The sequence below is a fragment of the Oryctolagus cuniculus genome, chromosome 4 (genome assembly GCF_964237555.1).
Source record: "Oryctolagus cuniculus chromosome 4, mOryCun1.1, whole genome shotgun sequence".
NCBI lineage: Eukaryota > Metazoa > Chordata > Mammalia > Lagomorpha > Leporidae > Oryctolagus > Oryctolagus cuniculus.
Genome location: NC_091435.1, coordinates 62,827,682 through 62,848,475, shown reverse-complemented (window position 1 = coordinate 62,848,475; position 20,794 = coordinate 62,827,682). Strand labels below are relative to the sequence as shown.

At 38.5% G+C, this 20,794-nt stretch overlaps 1 protein-coding gene across 35 annotated transcripts in view; it reads right to left on the bottom strand.

The window, feature by feature from the left end:
- BBX (BBX high mobility group box domain containing) overlaps positions 1 to 20,794 on the bottom strand; it is a 289,118-nt gene that overhangs the window by 155,190 nt on the left and 113,134 nt on the right. For 26 of the 35 annotated variants that reach the window (XM_051819093.2, XM_070072060.1, XM_051819088.2 and 23 more), the window contains one exon: positions 13,676 to 13,749. The exons of 4 other annotated variants lie outside the window; for them this stretch is intronic. Coding sequence is in view for 3 of the 31 variants with exons in the window: in XM_070072034.1 (XP_069928135.1) it covers positions 6,641 to 6,937 (297 nt within the window). In the remaining 28 variants the exon portion in view is untranslated. Of the gene's footprint in view, positions 1 to 6,640; positions 6,998 to 13,474; positions 13,750 to 20,794 lie in introns of those variants that run through there. 5 more of the 35 variants (XM_070072040.1, XM_070072050.1, XM_070072034.1 and 2 more) reach the window with 3 other exon arrangements.

Below are 20,794 nucleotides of genomic sequence, written 5' to 3'. Positions count from 1 at the left end.
AAATAATCAAGCCATTTTGGAAGCAATTAATGTAATTTGCCAGAAAAGCTCCTTTGATAATGAGTGTAAAGCATGTTACTGAATTTCACAGCAAGACAAGACCACAGAATATGACGAAATCTCTATTCAACTGTGCATCAAGAAATTTTCCATCAAGCTCAGCAATTTTTAAATCAGAAATTTTCAAATAAGGACTGAAGTACAGTACTGCTCTGCCCTCTAGTGACTGGCCAGGTTTTGCTAACTACTTGCTTTTTTTAAGCTATCCTTAGGATTTTTTTTAAAATTACACGATGGCTGTTATTTCATTATTTGAGTAATGAACAAAGAATACTGGTCAACTTTTATGATATGTTTTATGTGCAGGAAAGATACTTCAGAGTTCAATAATTTCTTTTCATTGTGATAATCCACCTAAGTATTGAAAACCAGAAAAAAATTAATATATTTATGCCAAACTTTACATTTTGATGCAATTTATTTGGAAAGGTCAAGGAATCCCACCCAATTTCCTTTTTTAAAACTTAATAAATATTGTACTCCATAAATCCCAAATTGATCAATTTTACTATTCTGGAATCTGAGATATCAGGATAGGTAGTTCTACCAATATCACACATAGTTCAATAATTTCTCCTAATTAGAATAGGGCAAAAATGCTTAATACAAATTATACTGAACATAGTTTACTCATAATTGTTCAAGTACCACTTTAGGATTTTCCTAAACCTCAGTATCATCATTAGCAAATTCATCACTTCATCAATATATGTGGAAACATAATCAAGGCTGTCAATTAAGTCAGGGTTATTATATGGAAATCCGCCCTAGTACTCTCCGAATTTCTCCTGCCATAAGCCTTTTGCAAGGAACTGAAGTATTTCTAGAATATTTTCACTTATACTAAATCCAGTCTATCACTTCTTGGCCTACACACTTAAGCTAAAAGTGAACATTCCGTGTGTGCACATCAGTGTAAATGGACAGGCAAACATGCGAGGATAACCTACAAGGATTACGGTGGTATGGTTAGGAGCACAAACACCGCAGCCAGATTACCTGGGTTTAAATTTCAGCTCTATCACTTATTGACAGTGTAACTGTGGGTGGAGTACTTCACCTCCCTCTGCTTCAACTTCCTCACTTACAAATGGGACTGAAAAGAGGCAGCTACATATAGAAATGTTCTATATCTTCACAGATGTTTGCTTTACACAGGGGTATGCATTTCAGAAACTCAGAGGATGTACTTTTAATATTTGTGCATTTCATTGTGTGATGATTTTACATGAAAAGAAAAAACTTGTACCTAAATATTGAATGCTAGTTGATAATATGCATGCTGAAGCATGAGTTGAGAGACAGACACATTATAGATATGTAATAAAATCATATAGTGAAATGCAAATAGCCAAACTGAGGTGTTGTGTATATTATAAGTGTCCTAATAAAATGCTGAGGAGAAAATACACTACCTCTCATCAGGTGGAGAAGATTAACTATTTATAACCTTATTAAATATATAGAACAGTATGAAATACAAACAACAGTGTCTGACCATCAACAATGGCATAAGGCAGTATATTTATCTATGCAAATGAAACATACTGATCTACTTTCTTCTTAAAATGGCAGAAAAGGGGGAAAACATAGTGAGGCCATGAGCTGGGGTGAATAGTTAGCATCAAAGGTGTATTAGCTCACATTTCAAATATAGTATAAAACCACACAGGTAAAGAACACAGTCTTTGGAAGTCAAAAGGAGCTGGACTTGAATCAGGCTCTGTATTTAGTAAAGAAATGCAGATAATTTATTTAAATGGTCTGAGCATCAAGTATAGAAGGAGAATCATGGTACCCATATCTAAGGGCTATTGTAAAGATTAGGGGAAAATATATATGCATTCACACAAATATAGAAACATAGAAATTAGCATTTACAATAAAATCATTGCAATCATTTCACTATCAAAGGTGAGTCTTATGTATCCTTCCCACCATTTTCTGCAGGTGGACACATAAGTTCCTGCATATCTGGTTCTTAATCTAAAAACTGCATGTGCAGGTAGACCAACTACTCCTAAAAGTATTCTAAAGGATCACTATTAAAAGATTAGGCTTTATTTAAAGGACTACTACATTTAATGCAAAACCAGAGTTGGAAACAACCAGGAATTCATAATTCATCCCACTGCAGTGACAATTATAATAAATATAAGTGCTATGGGTGGCTGAGCTATTTAAGAGGAATATTTGCTGATGACATTTTAAAGAAATTTACTTCAGTGCACTTGAGGAAATGATATTAACATCTGGATAAACTTTGACTTGAAATAGTCTAAGGTAACATACTTAAAGAATATTAAAGCTACACATAAAGAAGATGAGTTCTTTGCTCCCACGGAGTGAATTTTTACATCATTATAGATTTCTCCAGGAAGACAGTGACTCAACATACAGTCTCAATTAGAAGGAGGATCAAGAACTTGGCAGTGAAAGATGGAATATTGGAAACATTATACAACATAGCTTCTGCCTTTAATGCTCTATTAAAAAAAAAAAACTCCTTTTTCTAAAGGTATACTCACCACTGGGTCACTAATCCAGAGATATTTCCAAGGCATCTGAATATCTCTCAATTTTTCAACATTGCTGATCTTGAAACCTTTCAAAGCACTATACTCTATTACTTTCCTCACCACAGAATTGTTTTTCTTTTCTTCAAATTTGTATCAACAAAGAATAGGTAGATATTTTCAGAAGGTCTGACCTTAGGGATATTACCTATTTTTGCCAATTTTTGAAGCTTCAACTTCATCTCTTTTAAGCTATGCCTATAATTCAACCTGAATCTCTACCAAAGTCAAATTGGTAACTATAGACCAAACACAATCATGTGAACATCTTCTCTGCTTAAAGTCCAATCCAAACTTCAACCCCCATCCACCCATCCTATATTCCTCTCTCTTACACACACACACACACACACACACACACACGTGTTACTATTATTTCTTTACTTTGGATGGCAGTATTAGCACTCTTACGAACTACCACACTGAAATTAGAAATCTATTTGGACTTACGTTTCAACACCCTCCATCCCTTCTTTTCCTCTCACTATCCATCCCTCCACCTTTCCAAATGAGTTCAGTTCTACTGCCAAGTTATGTAGACTAGTAATTTTTTAAAGACTTTATTTGAAAACCAAAGTGAGAGATAGAGAAGGAGGGAGAAACACACAAAGAGAGATCCTTCATCCACTGACTCACTCCCTAAGTGGCCACAACAGACTAAAGCCAGGAACTAGGAACTCCACTCAGGTCTACCATACATTTAGGCAGAGGCCCAAGTATTTGGGCCATCTTCCTCTATTCTCCGAGACACATTAGCTAGGAGCTGATTTGGAAGAAGGGGAGTCAAAATTCAACCTGGCACTCTGATACGGGATGCCAATTTAGCCAGCTATGCTATAACACCTGCCCTTTAGATTAGCAGCTTTTAAACTGGTACAGGTGACAAATCCTGGAATTCATTCTTTGAGAAACACTGTAAAAGCTAAATTTATAATCACTAAACACAGACACACACACAGATGCAAAATCAATGGCAGGCATCAAGTGTTTCAGAAAATTCATGAGAACATCCTTAAACCTGAATATCCACTAATTTTCACCCTGCAAATTGGGAAAGATTTGATTTGATGAGTTGAATACCTCAGTCCAAAATATTTCAGGATACATGTAGGGTATGAACTTAATGACCTTCATAGCAGTACCATTTTAAACTGTTGATACTCTACAAGAAGAATGGATTTCTTCTCGCCTAAGGTAACGTCAAACCAGTCTTCCAAAGGCTTACTTGTTTTCCCTTACAACCTATCCCATTTTTATCATCAGCTCAAAATTGTTCTTTGGTTCATCTGCCTTTAGGAGGAAAACAGTAAACTGACCCTGACACTGAAGACCCTCTTAGACCTGCCTTTGCACCAGTTTCTGATTTTAACTTTTTATACATCCCAACCAGCAAAAGGAGCCCATTCACCTTCCAGATTTCTCCTCTAATTCTCCTTTGTGTAGTGTTCCTTGATATCCATAAGTAGGATACTTAACTATCTTCCTCAGAACTCTTATTAGTGAAATATTGTTTTAGGTTTAGCCTCAGGCCTACCTAACTCCATTGCCCATGCCTCTGATAGATCATCGTACAGCTCACAAGCAAAAACAGAATGTGACCCATTCAAACCAGTCTTCTATAAGGAAATGTGTAAGTTTTTGCCTATTCACAGTCATCTCTGGGAAGCAAAGTGAGCATTATGAGGCTGATAATCTAGAGGAAAGAAAAGACATTTATAAGCATCAGAAGTAAAAGTTCTGGCTGGCACCGTGGCTCAATAGGCTAATCCTCCACCTAGCGGCGCAGGCACACCGGGTTCTAGTCCCGGTCGGGGCGCCAGATTCTGTCCCGGTTGCCCCTCTTCCAGGCCAGCTCTCTGCTGTGGCCCAGGAAGGCAGTGGAGGATGGCCCAAGTACTTGGGCCCTGCACCTGCATGGGAGACCAGGAGAAGCACCTGGCTCCTGGCTTTGGATCAGCGCAGTGCGCCCGCCACAGCGCGCCTGCCGTGGCGGCCACTGGAGGGTGAACCAACGGCAAAAGGAAGCCCTTTCTCTCTGTCTCTCTCTCTCACTGTCCACTCTGCCTATCAAAAAAAAAAAAAAAAAAAAAGTAAAAGTTCTAAAATACTTTTTCAGAGTCATATGATAACCATCACTATAAAAATATTCTATTACAATGAAAATAATCACTAAAGAATTCTATGATTTTGATGATTCAGTAAAAACTCATAAAAGGAGACATGACTGGGACACCTTTACAATCAACAAGATTTATTATAACATCCTTATAGAAAGATTTATCTCATATTCTCTAAAAAGTGAAACTCGAAGTGAATATCCTACTTAGGGATATCAAGGAACACTACACAAAGGAGAATTAGAGGAGAAATCTGAAAAAAAAAAAAAGCAGGTTAAAGCCCTGGCCTGAAGCTCTAGCATCCCATATGGGTGCCAGTTAGAGACTCGGCTGCTTCACTTCCTATCCAGCTCTCTGCTATGGCCTGGGAAAGCAGTAGAAGATGGCCCAAGTCCTTGGGCCCCTGCACCTGCGTAGGAGACCCGGAAGAAGCTCCTGGCTCCTGGCTTTGGATTGGCACAGCTCTGGCCATTGCAGCCCTCTGGGGAGTGAACCAGTGGATAGAAGACCTCTCTCTCTTTCTCTGTTTCTTTCTTTCTCTCTCTCTCTCTCTCCCCCCACCCTCCTTCTCTGTGTAACTCTGACTTTCAAATAAATAAATCTTTAAAAAATATGTTTTGCTGCTCATTTAAACTTCTCAAGCCTGCTAACATTTATTGATTATAGTACTAACTGCAAACTTGAAGGCATGGAGTGACATTTAATTTTAAAGACTACTGAATTCATTCTGGGAAAAAGATTTATGTCCATATAGACCAGGAGATGCTTATTAAAATCAAGTTCAATAGAATTAATGATTCCATTAACACAATGAGAATTTATCAAGCAACTTCCATATGCCAGATAATCTTTTCAGATTTTTGGGACATAGTCATAACATAGACTTGTTATTGTAAACCTAAGTCCAATAGCATTTTGGAGGTTTTATGAAATTATTGCATGTATACACTCTTATTCATACACATTTAAATGTACACATGGAGAATATTTAGTAAGTGTAGAACATGAAACACATTGAAGTTCTGAGACAGAAGTTTTATGAGCAACTTCCCTCCATTAGACCCAATTATTTTCCTGGAGAAACACGCTTCTCTATTATAGAGATCAGAAGGGAAAAGACTCCAATAACAAAGGCACTTAACTTATCCAACACTTTTTAGAGTAGCACTCAATGCATGAAGTCATACCTTAATGTATTTATATACTATCTTTAATCAGGAAATTTCAAAACCAGTAGATTGATTCCTCTTATTGAGAGGAGATACATGGCTGAAATTCATTATACATATAAAGCTTCTGAGTTTGAGTTAGTTCCTGAAGAGCTTTCAGGGATGACTAAAATCAAAAGTAGACAAAAGAAATAAAATATCTTTCAAGGGATGCTTAATGCCAAGTTCAGAGGAATACGGGTTTAATGAAATGAGAATCAGGCAATTAAACATCCACAAAATTATATCACTGATCAATAATTTATCCTGTAATCCATACACACAAAGATGGGCTGATAAATTTTACAAATAAATTAAAACTAGCCTGGGACCCATGTTGTGGCATAATGGGTAAAGCCGCCACCTGTCAGAATCCCATATGAGCACCAGTTTGTGTCCCCACTAACTCCACTTCCAATCCAGCTCCTTGTTAATGCACCTGGGAAAACAGCAGAATATGGCCCATGTCCTTGGGTCCCTACCATCCACATAGGGGACTGGAAAGAAGCTCCTGGCTCCTGGCTTCAGCAGCCCTGGCCATTGTGGCCATCTGGGGAGTAAACCAGCAGATGGAAGATCGATTTCTTTCTCTCTCTCTCTCTCTCTCTTTCTCTCTCTTTCAAATAAATATCTTCAAAAAAAAAAAAAAAAAAGTGTTTCGGCTGGCGCCACAGCTCACTTGGCTAATCCTCCGCCTGCGGCACCAGTACCCCAGGGTTCTAGTCCTGGTTGGAGCGCCAGATTCTGTCCTGGTTTGGGCGCCGGATTCTGTCCTGGTTTGGGCGCCGGATTCTGTTCCAGTTGCTCCTCTTCCAGTCCAGCTCTCTGCTGTGGCCCGGGAAGGCAGTGGAGGGTGGCCCAGGAAGGCAGTGGAAAATGGCCCAAGTGCTTGGGCCCTGCACCTGCAAGGGAGACCAGGAGGAAGTACCTGGCTCCCGGTTTCAGATCTGCACAGCACGCCGGCTGTAGTGGCCATTTGGGGGGTGAACCAACGGAAGGAAGACTTTTCTCTCTCTTTCTCACTGTCTAACTCTGCCTGTCCAAAAAAAAAAAAAGTGTTTAAGTCTCAAACGTTTGTTTTCTTCTGCTTACATTTTCTATTTTAGATGTTAAATCACCAGAAATTGAAACTAGCTTATAACAGAGAATACACACTCTACAGATTAAAGGAAGAAAAAAAAAAGTAAGCCTACATCAATACTCAAAAAGTAAATCTACTATCTATTCATAACTAATCCCAAGTACCCATCAACCAACTTACCTAATAGAAAAAATATACTACAGTATGATTGTAATAGAAGGAAGTTATTACACAGATATTCAGTGAATTGCATTTAGACTATTACTGGAGAAATTCAAACAATCTTAGGAGTTGATTTAGGAGCTGATATCAGAGGACAGAAGGAAGGGAAGAAAGAAAGAAAAAAGTGAACAAAGAAGTAGGATAAGTAGGTACATCAGAATTATGGCCCCTTGATTTCTGCTGACTTATTACAAATACACAATCTTTTTTCCTGTCTATTTACCAAAATCTCAAGTATATGAGATTTTCCTGTTTGAAATTCTCAAGTGATTCACAAAGTAAAATACTGCATTAAAAAATATGAATTGGCTTGACAGAGTAAAAAGAAACAGATACAACTCAAAAGAGTAACTTGTCTTATTCATCAACCTAATTTTCAAATATATTTCATTCATAGATAACAAGTACACTTGGAAATCAATTTTTACAATGATTATACCAATAACTTTAACGCTAAAGTTCTTTGAATTGATTCCTTCACTTGCAAGAATTTCATTTTCATGCACAGTGACTTCAAAGTAGAAGTAATTTCAAGTCTCCCACCTCAAAGGTACCAATCTATTTTTAGAGTTCTAGAAGAGTATAATAAAGCAGATTTCTTATCTACAGCTTGAACAACACAAAGTGTTTTTAAGTACTTTCATTTCATTATTTGTTAGAGAGAAATAGCTACCTCTGTTATGGATAGAATTGTGCCCATATTCACATGTAAAGTCCCAACCCCAAATGCGTGAGAAAGGGCCAAGGTCATAAGGGGGGGGCACTAAACCAACAGAAATGATGTGATTATGAGAACAGGAAGAGACACCAGAGCTGGTTCTCTCTGTGCACATATGGAAAGGCCTGTAAGGACACAGCAAGAAGGCAGCTGCACACAAGACAGGAAGAGAGTCTGCCCAGAACCTGAATTTGCCAGCCTCTCAATCAAGACCTTCTAGTGGCCGGTGCTGTGGCTCACTTGGCTAATCCTCTGCCTGCGGCACAGGCACCCTGGGTTCTAGTCCCGGTTGGGGCACCAGATGCTGTCCCGGTTGCTCCTCTTCCAGTCCAGCTCTCTGCAGTGGCCATTGTGGGGGTGAACCAATGGAAAAAAGGAAGACCTTTCTCTCTGTCTCTCTCTCTCTGTCTAACTCTGCCTGTCAAAAAAAATTTTTTTAATAAATAAAATAAAATAAAGACCTTCTAGTTTCCAGAACTGTAAGAAAATAAATGTCTGTTGTTTAAGCCATCCAATTTGCGCTCCTTGTTACAGCAGCCTGAGTTGATTAGTGCAACCTCTAAAGATGAAGAGTTTCCATTTTTCAGGTAATTTAACTCTACCATTAATCAATCTGAATGAGTAACTGATAGTTACAAAGATGGTCCATCTATAAGGAGAAGAACCTGGAATAACTGAATAATTCACCCAAAAACATTTATATATGTGTGTGTTATTTTAAATTAACAAATTAAATTGTCATTTTAGAAAGAGCATAAGGCTTTGGCTCTGAAAACATACTACCATATTGTACTGATTCTAAGTGTTCAAGGGGGCAGATTCATTAGAGAAGCTCTCTGAGGAGTCTAAATTAATGAAATCCTCATTGGAGAATAGTAACATAAAAACCATGAAATAGAAATGTTCATTCCTTTTGAACTCAAACAATATTTGCATACATGGTGAAGAAAATTTCAGTGGTGCCATCACCTTTCTTAGACCTTGCCTCAAGATGACATCAAAAATTGAATTTTTTTTGCAATGTGATGCTGACCTCATTAATAATCAGGGTGGAGACCATATATCTACTCTTAACCATTAATTTGTCTTTGGGATTTCTAAAATCTCAGTGGTAAGAGGTGAATTACTAGATTATAAAGTGGCTAACATTTCTGTAGGATCAATTCTTTTTCTCAGTGGTAGGAGCAGTCACTTTAAATTTTTATTAAAACTGTAGCAGGGAAAATAGGCTTTTGCCTATTTAGGAAAACACTTTTAAAGCCTTGGAATGTGTGTGTGTGTTTACATATAAATAGACAAATACATTTCAGATACATATATACTGCCAGATTCTATTTGACGTATTTTATAGCACATCAAGATTCTTGGGCTTTCATCACTGAAAAAAAACTACCACTGAGTACATCTATTTGCCAGGCACTGTATCTGTCACTTGACACAATTATCCCATTAATTCTTACCATTCTACAAAGTAGAGATCATTATCCACATAGGATGATGAGAAAAAAGACATTTCAGAGAGGTCGAATAACTATGTAAATTTTTTCTGTTAAAAATTCCCAGAATTAGGATTTCTCTGGATATAAAACTCATGTTTTGCTATACTGTCTTGCCTTCTAACCTTACGTTATTGATTAAAAAAGAGACAGCTGTCTAACCATGTTCCTTTTCCCCAATCTTAAGGAACTATGAACTATCAAACAAAGCATTGTTTATATACTCTTGGATCACTAACTCATCTTAAGCCACACAGGACTGGTGGCAAGGTTTTTTAATACCGGTGGGATTAATGAAATCAATATTAGCTGAGGAGTTCTATGTGCCTAGCAATTTTCTACAAAACATAAGAGATAACAAGGTAAAGTCACTGTATAGTGAACCTGACCTCAGGTAGAATACCTTAGAAAACTCCTAGGATACAGTCATGAAGCTCCCTACTGTATCTGGATACTTTATCTCTAGGAAGATTGCTTGAAATAGAACTTAAGTAGACAAAGGCATTTGGTTACCACTCTATCCAATAAACTTACTGTAGCACTATTGGAAAAAGTAAAGTACCCATTTCCTCATTGTCTTATTACATCACAAATTAAGTAGTATCTGTCAAGGTTCTACAACCTATTTCACAAAGTTAAAAGATTACTAAGAGCATCATATTTCTCTTCTCTAATTTGGTGCAAATTGAAGAAAGTCCAGTCTATGGTAATTTTCATTCATTTTAAAACGTTTTAATGTTTATTGATTTTCATTTACTTGAAAGGAGAATGACAGACAGAAGAGATCTTCCATCAACTAGTCCATTCTCCAAATGCCCACAATGGTCATGGCTAGGTCAGGCCAAAACCAGAAATCTGGGGGCTGGCGCTGTGGCGCAGTAGGTTAATCCTCCACCTGCAGCGCCGGCATCCCATATGCACGCCAGTTCTAGTCCCAGCTGCTCCTCTTCTGATCCAGCTCTATGCTATGGCCTGGGAAAGCAGTAGAAAATGGTCTAAGTCCTTGGGCCCCTGCACCCGCATGGGAGACCCAGAAGAAGCTCCTGGCTCCTGGCTTCGGATCAGCGTAGTTCCGGCCCTTGAGGCCGTTTGGGGAGAGAACCAACAGAAAGAAGACCTTTCTCTGTCTCTCCCTCTCACTGTCTCTAACTCTCTCAAATAAATAAATAAAATCTTTAAAAAAAAAAAAAAAAAAAGACACCTGGAACTACTTATGAATTAGTAATCTAAACCTACCAGTTTCTAGTAGAAACTTTTATAAAACATGAGAAAAAGGTTTAAAGTACAAAACAAAGAAACTCTAGAATTTTATCAATTCCTCATTCCTTAAAACTTGTCACAAAGGTGAATGTTTGGCCTAGTCATTAAGACATCAGATTAAGACATGGCATCCCATACTGGAGTGCCCAGGTTCAATACCCCATTGACTGTGATCCCAAAGTCCTGCTAACGCATACCTTGGAAGACAGAGGTACTGGCTCAAGTAATTGGGTCTCTGCCAATCATGTGGCAGACCTGAATTGAGACACCGTTCCCAGTTTTGATGTGGCCCAACCCCAGCTGCTGTGGGCATTGGAAGAATGAATCAACAAATAGGAGCTCTCTCTAATAATATCTGTCTCTCTGCCTCTCAAATAAATAAATAAAATTGTTAAAAACAAAATAAAATAATCAACAATCCTATTTTTAAAACTTTTCACACATATACTATATAACAACAAAAGGATTCATGGTGAAATAATTTTATCAGCTAAACAGATTTATTTACTGAAGGACTTTCTGTTATTCTTAATACACTATATGCACCCTGCCTCTGAAAAAGCAGCAGGGGGTATTTTGTAAACATTGTAATTATAATATATACACCAGGGCTGGCACTGTGGTACAGCTGGTTCAGCTACCACCTGCGATGCTAGCATCCCATATGAGCACAATTTCTAATCTGAGCTGCTCCACTTCCGATCCAGCTCCCTGCTGGTGCTCCTGGGGAAGCACTGGAAGATAGGAAAAGTACGTGGGCCCCTGCTATCCAGGCTCCTGGCTTCAGTCTGGCCTGGCCTTGTTCATTGTGCCCATTTGGGAAGTGAATCAGCAGATGGAAGATATCTCCCCTCCCCCATCTCTCTGTAACTCTGCCTTTCAAATAAAAATGAAATCTTAAAAAGAAAAATATACACTATCCCTTCCTATCAGCCTTTCCCTACCCTTCCCTACAATGCTACTGCCAAGCAGTACCACAGACTTGGTCATGGAATATAAGAGGTAGTGACAGGTGCCACTTGCAAGCAGCTGTTTCAAGAGTCATGATTCCACCATCACTGTTTTCTCCTTCCTCCACAAGACTTGTGCATCTTAAAAAGGTTGCTTCTTCAGTTTAGTACAGGCATGAAGCGGACATGGAACAGAGATGTTTAATTTATTTATTTGAAAGGCAGAATTACAGAGAGAATGAGGGAGAGACATAGAGAGTGAGGGATCATCCATCCACTGGTTCACTTCCCAAATGGCCACAATGGCCAGGGCTGGATGAGACCAAAGTCAAGAGTCAGGAGCCTCTTCCAGGTCTCCCACGTGGGTGCACTTCCAGGAGCATTAGCAAGGAGCTGGATCAGAAGTGGAGCAGCCAAGTCTAGAACTGGTGCCCATATGGGATGCCAGTGTCATAGGAGGTGGCTTTATCAGCTACACTACAATGCTGGTCCCCAGAATTTGAATTTTTAATAAGTGTTCCTTAAAAGATAGCACAGCAAAAAATAAAAACGATAACTAGAGGCTGGCACTATGGCATAGTAAAGTCACCGTAAAGTCACCGTATGTCAGGTAAAGTCACCGCCTGCAGTGCTGGCATCCCATATGGGTGCCGATTCAAGCCCCAGCTGCTCCATTTCTGATCCAGCTCTCTGCTATGGCCTGGGAAAGCAGTGGAGGATGGCCCAAATCCTTGGGCCCTTGCACCTGAATAGGAGACCTGGAAGAAGCTTGTGGCTCCTGGCTTTGGATCTGCCCAGCTCCAGCTGTTGCGGCTATTTGGGGAGCGAACTAGCAGATGGAAGACCTCTCTCTCTCTCTCTGCCTCTGACTCTCTGTAAGTCTGCCTTTCAAATAAATAGTCTTAAAAAAAAAAAAGAAGAAGAAAAGTGACAACTAAATCCTGATCTTTGCATTGGCATGAGGATTCTGTTAGTATTTAAATATCCTATAGTAAATATACACTCAGGCTAAATGGCATCCATTTTTATTATGTGTACAATCCTAGACAATGGCATTCAGAGCTATATTCTAAAAGCAAATATTATAGAAATATTTAATAAGTTATCAAATAAAAATACTTTAGAAAATATTTCCGATTACTTCAGATTTCAATAATTGGAAAGTTGAAGAACAAAGTCCTTTACTGAAAATCACAACTAAAAACAATATTTATTTGCTCATTGGTAATTCACACCAAGTTCCTCAGTTTTATAAATCATCAGTATGCCATAAAGTATTTACATGTCAGTAAAACAATCACACATTTTATTCCCAGATTGGGAAAACTATACACATTTAAGTGGCCATTAAATTTAATATTAAAGTATTATTGTCCTATTTTAAAAGTTAAGTTTTTTTTCAAAGCCAACAGCTTTGAAAATAACTCAATTGCAAAAGGACAGATGATAATTATCTGAGTTTCAGATTCGATATAATTTGTGACATGTATGTATTTTAAAATTTTCTTCATTATGTGGTTTTCATATATAAAGGGGTTTCACAATCCAGGTACACATACCTCATTATTTTTAGGTAAGAAAAACTCTAAGATGATTGAATGCTGATTTGTTTTTTAATTAAAGTCAATGGCAGTACAAAAATAGCTTTAGGTACATAACCTACAACTATCTAGGATTTTAATACATTGACTTTCACCAATAACACACTATTGTGGAGGAACAAATCAGAGATTTTGAGACAGTTAATTTAAATAATTTCAGAATTTTAAAAGAAAAAATAACTTACTTGATGATGGAGATTAAAATGCCTCTTAAAAAATAAGTAAAATTGACAAGAAAAAATATACAATTGTCACACTTCCTCAACCAAGGTAGAAGGTGACTCCATCAGAGGGAAAGTTGAGACCAGCTCTGACAGCACATAGCTCTTGACTGCCTCACTGTTTCCAGGTAAGTCTGTAAGATGCACCTACAGTGCAGCTCTTACCAGTTAAGTCAAGACTTTCCATTGTGATTTCAATGGAACATCAGCACTTCCAGCTTCTGTGATGCAGCAGGATTCTGTGAAAGAGCCATAGCAAAGCAGTTAAAATGGTGAGCCATGAAGACCTTTCACACAAAGCTGACACTCACTGTCCCCAAATAAGATAAATGAATAGCCAAAGAATCAAAAATAGACAAACATTCCTATGCTAAAGCTATTCAGAGAAAGAAGCCTAAAGTGTTTATTGCCAATTTTAACAAAAAAAAAATCACTAAAATTAATCTGAGATTAAGGTTACTTATTTGTGGACTAAGAATTATAATCATTTCTCAGCCTTTGGGCCACAATCCAATGTAGAATTACAGGCAAATCCCTTGGGAAAACATGGGGTTAAACTGACACTCTGAGTAATTTCACGTTGTTTTAAATGGCCCAATTCAACTAAAAAATCTATGATTCAGACTGTAATATATTTTAAATTATCTTTTAATGTTTCACAGATAGTGAAGCTGGGGTGAGTTCTACAGATCAAAGCAGCTGTGGTAAGTGGGACAGGTTAAAAACTGTTACAAAAAAAATCAGTTCCTAACTACAAAAGATTAAGACAACACAAGAAAGAAGCTGAAAATAATAACAGTGTACATATAAATTAAATAAATGGAACATTTTACATTAATAACATAGTAAATATAGATGTATGCTTAAGTAACATCATTTTTACAAATAAAAAGTTATCATTTCAGTTCTTTGTGAGGAACACTTAGTTTCTAGGATGCCTCAGTGTTAATACTAAATCCACACTCAAGTAAAAAAGACAATTTCCTGTTCCCAGCAGATCATGACAACATATTTCTCTACAATATGTAAGTTACACACTGTAGAAATTGGATAGTACTTACTAGCTTACAGCTCTTATCAATACTATCAGTTATTTTAAGGCTCAGCAAAAGCATTTTTTTTTTCTAATCAGCTATATAATACAGAAGAAGTGGCTCTTCACATTAACTATCAAGAACGTGTAATGATTCATCTGAGCAATCCTATCTAGAATTAGATGAGTCAGTTGTTACCCAGTGCTATCAATGAAAACAATAGCTGGAAAGAATGAATAAAATATTAAATGGTCCCACGTAGCTTCACACAAGATACCACTTACTCATCCATACTTTTGATAACATGGATGTAGGTCAAACAATAAATCCATATATTTGAAACAAATTACAAAGGACCCATCAATAGTTTCAAATTAAATGCTTATTGGAGTCAGTGCTGTGGCACTGCGGGTAAAGTTGCCACCTGAGGTGCTGACATCCTTGGGCCCCTGCACTCGCGTGGGAGACCCGGAAGAAGCTCCCGGCTCCTGGCTTCTGATTGGCACAGCTCCTGCCGTTGCAGCCAATTGGGGAGTGAACCAGTGGATGGAACACCTCTCTCTCTCTGCCTCTCCTCTCTCTGTGTAACTCAGACTTTCAAATAAATAAACAAATCTTAAAAAAAAAAAAAAGAAATTGATATTAAACTAAAAATATAATTTGTACTGCCAAAATTGAGAGAAAGGTCACACATTAATGTGAACAGTGTGGGCTTAATTCTTATTTTGGAAAGGGAGCCTATATGAGATGTAAGAAGTGTAGCTGGGCCAGCAAGGGGAAAATACTCAAGTGTGAACACAACCCTAGTGATGTGATTGTACTTTTAGAGCAAAGACTCAACAGAATTTTGTCTGGGCTACCCCAGGAATTTTTGCATTGCCTGAGTCTTACTTTAGCTTCCTCTCAGCTCCCCTTCACCCTCAAAGAGCCTTGGACTTCTGACTCTCCATGAGCTCTCACTACCTTGTTAATAACTTCCCTTCCCCTCTTCAAGGCCTCTGCTTCTGGCTCGTGACACCACCTCCCGAGTCCTGCCTACACCGCCCTGCCACAGCTCCAAGACTCCCTCTGAGAAACTTCATCACAGCAAGGGAGACAGTTATTTCTTAGACATCTGTTATTTGCCTCTTTCCATAAACAGGGCATCTGACTTGATATCTGAAAAAAAATATCTTAAAGATGTGGTCTATGTAAATATTAAAACATCCTAAAGCAACTGGCTCTCTGGCATAGGACACACATTGCCCTTTAGGTTCTATGTTTTGAAAAGCTTATTATACTGAAAATATGAGGTGTCACTTATTACAATGAGACAAGCTCCCAATTAGTGTTAATATCTAATATAGCATCCAAAGGCACATCATGGTAAAATCCCATTCTATACCAAAATCATGTGTTCTGCACCCTGATCCCACTACTTCCTAGTCAGAGCAGAAGAGACTCCAAGGGAACCATGTTGCCCACTTACACGGAAGCATATTTAATCCCCACGAATGATTGCTTTTCTGATGTTTTCATCAAATCCCTGGGTAACAGATTAAGCTTTAACTAACTCATTTTCATACATATCCTTAATTCAATCAAGCCCAATAAAAGTTATTCTGAACTGCAATTATTTGCTAAGGAACAATTACATTCAAATGGGGGGGGGGGGGAGGGTGGCTAGGCATGATACAATGCAAAGTACCGAAGCCTCTCCCTTTATGGAGCGAGAACAACAAAGATAGCTAAACTAGGAGAAAGCAAATATATTTTTCCCTCATCTTCCTGAAAACAGAAAACTCATGTTTTATACCTGGGGGGGGGGGGGGGGGGCAGGAAGGAACCTGAGGAAGCAAACATGAAAATTATTACTTTCAACTGTGTTTATGCTTTGAAAGGGTCTACATTTCTAGTCCAAGAGTCATCATGACCTCTGAGAGTCAACACAAGCCCAGGTCATAAACCACCAGTTCTAATATCCTCTCTTCCACTCCATCTTCACTGGCTTCCTCCATCTTCTCAACAAAATATACTCCAACCTCCACTTCACAATGCAGTTTTTCTTAAAAAGATTTTTCCTATTTTAAAACTACTTCTTCTCTACATGAATACAATTCTTATCTTATCCTAAACTCACTTTTCTAAACATACATAATTATAAATGAACTTAAAAATAACTCCAACTCTAAATTCCAGGTAATGGAATGATGTACTCAAGCCTGTACAAAAAATTTTTGCTTGATTTAACTAAAGCCTTCCCTGCCCTGTTCGTGCCTAAATAAGGTTTTGTTTCTCCACTACTCTATGTACTCTTTTAATCTCAACAGTGGCATCTGACACATTATACAGTATTGAAAATGATGCTGTTATGTAATTTTGCCCAATGCAGCCCATGTCTCAGGTCACTGTGGTTTACCATAGGCCAAAGGCCTACAAATGATAAACGGATAGGCTGACCTCCAGTTAAATTATTTGGTGAAATAAAATATGTTCACATAGACAATGAAAACATCAAGGACACATATACATAAACTAAACTAATAAGACACAATATGAATACATACAACACTTTGGTTAAGATCACTGCCCTTTTTAGTTGAGGTTTGAACCACAGCTATTTCACAGGCATTTCTGGCCAGGTACCAATTTTTTAAGTATGTCTTCAATGGAAAAAATATATATATAATGTACTTATTTATTTTTAATTGACATATAAAAAGTGTACATATGTATGAAATATCATGTAATATGTTGACTACACTGTGTAATATCCAATCAAGGTAAACATATGTATCTTCTCAAATATTTAACATTTTTATGGTGAAAATATTCAAATTCCTTCCTTCTAGTTTTAAGAGAAATATATATTACATAATCATTATCTGTGATCATCAAGCACCAATTTTTGACTGACATTACAAATGCCAGCTATACTAAGGATGCAAACCTTTAAAAGAGCAAACCTGAATTACCTCTTAGTCACCTACCCAGTTTGACCTTCACATGTCCTCATGACCCAGAGCCTTTCAGTTAAGAAACATTAAATATAGGAATAAAGGCAGATATGTCTTCAGAGTTCCCCTGAAATCTAGCAACAAATCATAGTAACTGTACTAAGTAATTACTGATTTGTCCATTTATTTGGACTTCCCAGTAAGGTGTAAGAAAGCACTCAGTAGTAGAGACAAAACTCTAGCACTTGTTTAAAATAGGTCTTCTATGATAGCAAGATGAACACCTGAGAAATCCCTCCCATTTAGTACTCAACATTGTACCAATTATAAAACTGTATTTCCAAAACTAACTATAACCTACCCGAATCCACAGAACAACAACGGAAATGATGTGCCCTTTATTGTTTGGGTAATCACATACACACAGAGAAGTTACAGAACAATAAAACAATACACAATAAATCTGAAATGATAAGCAAAGAAATTAAAAACAAAAAAAGGTAAGAATCTAAAAGGAGATCTGTGCACAAAATAGTAAAGCCAGAACTCGAAGCACTGATGGCAATGTGGGATAGAAAGAGAGACGGGACGAAGAACGTGTTAGAGGCTGAGGAAAGGCTCAGTGTTTAGATGGCTTCCTGAAGGGACCGGAGGTAGATCTGGTTGAAACACGGGGTTCACATCAGACAGTGGGACACGAGGGACAGGCATGTGGCCTAGCAGTTAGCATATCGCAAGGGATGCGAGCTTCCCTTAGTGGAGCTCCTGGGTATGAGTCCTCACTCCAACTTCTTATTGATGTACATGGTGGAGGTAGGAGGTGATGACTCAAGCAGATGGGTCCCTGCCATTCATGTGGGAGACTTTGATTGAGTTTCCACCTCCTGGCCTCAGCCTGGTTCAACTGCAGTTATTGTGAGCATTTGGGGAGTACCCCAGTGGATGTGAGATCTATCTTTGGCTCACTCTCTACTGTGTGCATGCTCTCTCTCTCGCTCTCTCTCTCTCTTCTCTCTTTGGCTCGCTCTCCCATGTATATATGCATGCTCGCGCTTCTCTCTCTGGCTCACTCTCTCTCTAGTGTGTGAATGTGCTCTCTCTTGCGCTCTCTCTGCTTTTCAAACAAATAAAAATTTTTAAAAACACGAAAGTGACAGAAGAAGTACGGGAAAATGAGAAAACAAGGTGATTTGCTCTTTTTTCTGTCCATAGTCTCCTTCAGTAAGATTAGCAGCACGGTGTTGTGCTCAATCTACTGGCGTTAGGGTTTATTGCCTTGCAATAGCAGGCCTATTCCTAAGCTTCTCTGAGTCTCTATTCCTCATCTGTGAAACAGAGATAACAGACCCCACTATCTCAGGGTATCTTAAAAACTAGTGAAGTTATTATAAATACAAAATTCTTGGCATATAGTAAGTGCTAAATAAATGTTAGTATTCTCTGAGTTAAAACTAAGTAGCAGAAAAGCATTTGATACAGTTATATTGTGAACACACTTAAGTTTGCCTTAAATATTCTCAGCATTTAGATGCTGTATGAATTGCTATTTGCTCAAATGGTGTTTCATCGTAGATTTTATTTTAGTTCAGGTGGCTTTAACATAAATTTAATTCTGACAGTCTGAGCAATCACTTTCTACTCCTACTTAGCTGATTTGAAAATATGGATATTTTATTCTAATGATCATTTGCCATGAATTTGTGGCTTTAAGAACCATGGTGGAACCATGAATTTCTGCAGTTTCCATGAGCACAAGCGGAAAATGAGTAGGCATTAGTCCAGTCAGATGGCTTGTCAGGGAGGCACTAAATGCTTCTTTTATACTCCTATGAACTGCATAAATGAGCCTTTGACCTTCTCAGGCAGGGGAAATTGCACATTTAAAGTAGAAGGAGTTTTACTTCCAGGAACAATATAAAAACATGCTTGCCAGCAGTATCTACATCAGGAATAATGACAAGGGAACTCCCAGGTGCTTTGGGAAGATTCATTAGCTCTAGCAAGCCACTGAGCATTAAATTAGAAAATAAACGGTTAGGATCATCCCAGCCCTACCACGCCCACTGCCAATGCCACCGTAGGATGCTTCTCAGAGACTGGGAGACCTCAGTAAACGCTGATCTGCACATATAGGAACTAGCCTGCCCCTTCCAGAAAGGGTCTGCAGGTGAAACTCACTGGAGAGACCTCAGAAACACCTTGTCCTCTGAAGGAAGAATGAGTTCCCTGGGCAGCTTTCAAGTGGGCAACAATTTATAATATATAGCAAATCATATTCTTACGGGAAATAAAAACTTGATCCAAAGTCATTTTATTAAAAATTGTCAGTCATCAGCAATTTATGTAATTCTAAATTATTCAAAAGTGTCCCATGATGAGTGTTAATCTGCTTCCTTTTGAAGTTATTTATTCACAAAGCATTATTCATAGGACAAATAATAACTGAGTTTTTGTTAAACTTTTTTTTTTATTTGACAGGTATATAGACAGAGAGAGGAGAGGCAGAGAGAGAGAGGCGTTCCATCCGCTGGTTCACTCCCCAATTGGCCGCAATGGCAGGAGCTGCACCAATTCGAAGCCAGGAGCCAGGTGCTTCCTCCCGGTCTCCCATGCGGGTGCAGGGCCCAAGCACTTAGGCCATCCTCCACTGCCTTCCCGGGCCACAGCAGAGAGCTGGACTGGAAGAGGAGCAACCAGGACTAGAACCGCACCTCAGGCGGAAGATTAACCAAGTGAGCCATGGCACCGGCCCCGCTTGTTAAACATTTTTAAAGATTTATTTTATTTATTTGATAGAGTTACAGAGAAGGAGGGAGAGATTAGAGAGTGACATCTTCCATCTGCTGGTTCATTCCCCAAATGGCTTAACAGTTGAAGCTGGGCCAGGCCGAAGCCAGGAGCCAGGAGCTTCATCTGGGTCTCTGACATGGATGCAGAGGCCCAAGTAAATGGGCCATCAGCAGGAAGGTGAATTGGAAGGGGAGCAGCCAGGACCTGAACCGGTGCCCATATGGGATGCTGACATTGTAGCCCCCAGCTTAACCTGCTGCGCTACAGTGCCAGCACCAGTAATTGGCTATTTAAATCAGGAAACTCCCAGAAATGTTTCTTAGGATGTTCAGTTATAAAATCTCCATTGATAAAAACCAAGTAAGATCTAGGAAGCTTAAGTGCCAGGACAAAAGGTATGCAACTGGCCTGTGACCCAACCGGGGCAACACTCCAGGTTTTCACAGTGCTTTTCCATCACTCCACATTGCTGTCCTCTCAGGATATGTTATTCCCTATTAGACATCCTATGAATTACAGAATGT